Source organism: Lates calcarifer, unplaced genomic scaffold, assembly GCF_001640805.2.
Source record: "Lates calcarifer isolate ASB-BC8 unplaced genomic scaffold, TLL_Latcal_v3 _unitig_711_quiver_1862, whole genome shotgun sequence".
Lineage (NCBI taxonomy): Eukaryota > Metazoa > Chordata > Actinopteri > Centropomidae > Lates > Lates calcarifer.
The window spans coordinates 5,890-8,732 of record NW_026117930.1 but is presented as its reverse complement, the minus strand read 5'-3'; the positions used below and the strand labels follow the sequence as shown (position 1 = coordinate 8,732).

At 39.3% G+C, this 2,843-nt stretch overlaps 1 protein-coding gene across 1 annotated transcript; it reads left to right on the top strand.

The window, feature by feature from the left end:
- Window positions 1-350: 350 nt before the first annotated feature.
- LOC108879686 (clarin-3) lies at window positions 351-2,131 on the top strand. The gene is made up of 3 exons (XM_018671060.2): window positions 351-715; window positions 954-1,139; window positions 1,280-2,131. Exons 1-3 carry the CDS (start codon window positions 484-486, stop codon window positions 1,555-1,557), a joined length of 696 nt encoding a protein of 231 aa, XP_018526576.1. The 5' UTR covers window positions 351-483; the 3' UTR covers window positions 1,558-2,131.
- Window positions 2,132-2,843: the final 712 nt, after the last annotated feature.

The window sequence follows — 2,843 nt, the reverse complement described above, 5'->3', positions numbered from 1 at the left end:
CCCTGCAATTTAGGAGAGTAGGAGAGTAGGACTTTGAATCCAAGGCTGTGAAACTACCTGACAAGGTGTGTGTAGACAACAGGAACTAGAATTTATAAACGTGTCTTTTACATGTCCTGAAGTTGCTTTGTTCAGTAGATCTCAGCTTCACAACCCTCACTATACATCCAGACAACAGATATGAGTTTCTATCACAGACATGACACAGGTGTCATGTTTAACCTGTTGGGGGTGGGGTGGTGGTGGACTGGTGTCCCTGCCATGACAACCAGCTCTGTCTCTTCCTTTCGAACCAAAGGTCACCATCATAATCACCAGATTTTATGACCACCAGTCCACATTTCACTCCACCCAGGGAGGTAACTCATACACAGAATCTTTAGAGGATCAGAGGGTCCTAATCTGCTTCTGAGGCTTCATCAGAGCTTTAGAGAAGAGACGCTGGGATTTGGATTTAACTAGCGCAACTGGAATACAGCGATAATGCCTTCCACCGCGAAGACTCTACATTTCATATCCAGTGCGTTGATTACTGCCATATCTGTTGGGTTGATGGGGTACGCCATGTCCAAACAGTGGGCTAGGACCACCATACAGTGTGCAAGAGGGGGAAGCGGCTTATTCAATGGAACTGCTATACTCACGTTGGAGCTTTTCAGTGGGAATTTGGAGAGAACCTCTTGCCCATCATTTGGAGGCGATGAACGTTTCAATGGTAACTTTCCAAAGCTCTAAAAGGGCCCAAATTAGATATTTTCTTCACTTACATACCTCTAGAAACATCTTGAGAAATCCATCACCAAGATTTCCTGCCTTCAAAACACTTTACTTTCAATATTCTAATATATAGCCAAGGCCTGCTCACACATTTCCACCAGGCTGTAATTACAGTAAACTGGATTTAAGATAGAATAACATTCTTGTACCCTGTGTGTGTGTGTGTGTTTGTGTAGTGTTTCCCAAACTGACAGAAACAGGAGTTACACCACTAGCCCTATACTCCATGGTTTTGTGCCTGTTGGTCCTGTGTCTGCTGTTTTCGGCCTGCAGCATCCTGATCTGCCTCTACAACAGCGTCAGTAACCCTTATGAGACCTACATGGGGCCTGTTGGAGTCTACACCTGCAGCTCGCTCAGCGGTAAGTGACACATATGGAACAGCACAAAGCATCTGGGAGTAACACAAGTGGGGTTGCAGGAAAAAATAAGCTTTTTTGTGGTACATTTCTGTCCCATTTTTTCATTTGGGACAGTACTAACAGTATTGTTTTTCCTGCAGCGTGCCTGTCAGTTCTGGCCCTCATCATATTTGTGGTGAACATCAATGTGACCAGCATGGCAGAGGATTTGGTAAAGAACTTTGCAGGGGGTCTTCTGGTAGATCTGAAGAACAAGTCTTCAGAGATGCAGCTAGGATACTACCTGATCATCCCTTACACGGTGCTCTGTCTCGGTGCCATTGGTGTGACATACAACTATGACCATGCAGCCTACAAACAACGGAAAGAACAGCAGAGGCCTACCGAGGACGCACCTAAGGAGATAATGATGTATTAATGGCGATGGATTCAGTTTTCAGTGGCACTCATCAAATTGCTCATCAAGACTTTCTGAAGTAACTTACTGTCATGGAAAATTACTGTAGGTATGTACAGTAAAATATGGATGTACAGCTTGTATAATATACAAAGAGTAGGATTAGATTTGTTGCATTTAGTATTGACATTTCCATGAGAAGGTTTGATCACCATTACAATATCAGCTTTTTAATGTCATCATATCATGAACGCCAGTTTTACAATGTCAGTGTTTTAATTTGAGTTTATTAGTATATACATCAATTTAGGTTTATATCTTTTGGATCTTTTGTAATTGAATATTCTTTTTAAAAAATCTATTTATTTTGTCTATGAACAATTTAATTAAATATTCGTTGGTTTGATAATAAAAGTGAGTTTATTTTTCATAGTGAAATGGCTGTAAAATGCGTCTCCAATACTGCAACATGCATTACAGATGAACTGCTATACATAAACCCATTGATCTGGATTTATGTATATATTTGTGAGTTATATGTCTGAAATAATAGTTTGAACAAAATGCAGGAACATAAATAAACAGATGGAATGAGGTTAGTTCTCCTTTTTATTCTAAAGGATGGATTTACAGCCAACTTTTATCTGTTTTTTTTTATTTAATGTTGCAGATTAACTTTGAATCACAAAACATATGTAGTTGATGAATAAATCTTTTTTTAACCTTAAGACTAGAAGACTAGAATTTGAATAAAAGATGAGAGAAATGGAGAAAAGTGAAGTGGCAGAGGGAATTAACTGATGTCTGCTGCCCTCTATCTCAGAGAGGATGTAAATGCATCCCAAATTTCAAGTCAATTCCTGTTTCCAAATTATTCACATCTTTTCATCATCCTTGTTGATGTTTTTTTTTTTTTTTTTTTAATCATGGGATATTTCTCACTGAAGAAAAACAGAATACAAAGTAAATGTAACTTTAAAATCTGCGGGAGGGGATCAATGACACAGGACTAAATAACACACATTTGGATTCTCACAGACATTTCCGTGACTGGAAAACTCCGGATTTGGAACAGATCTGTGGTTACCAATCTTTTTGTAAGATGTAGGTCTACACCTACAGTAACTGTCAGATGAACTCAAAGTATCTCCTCACAACACCACCCACCATCTTCCAAATATGTCCAACAAAAGTTGACTTCAAATTGGAGGTTAACACTATTGATTGTATAAAAGTGGACATACAGTAAAGTTTTCGTACACTTTCAGTGTTTAGGTTTGCTCTCCCTCTTAGAGTGGCAGAGGCTG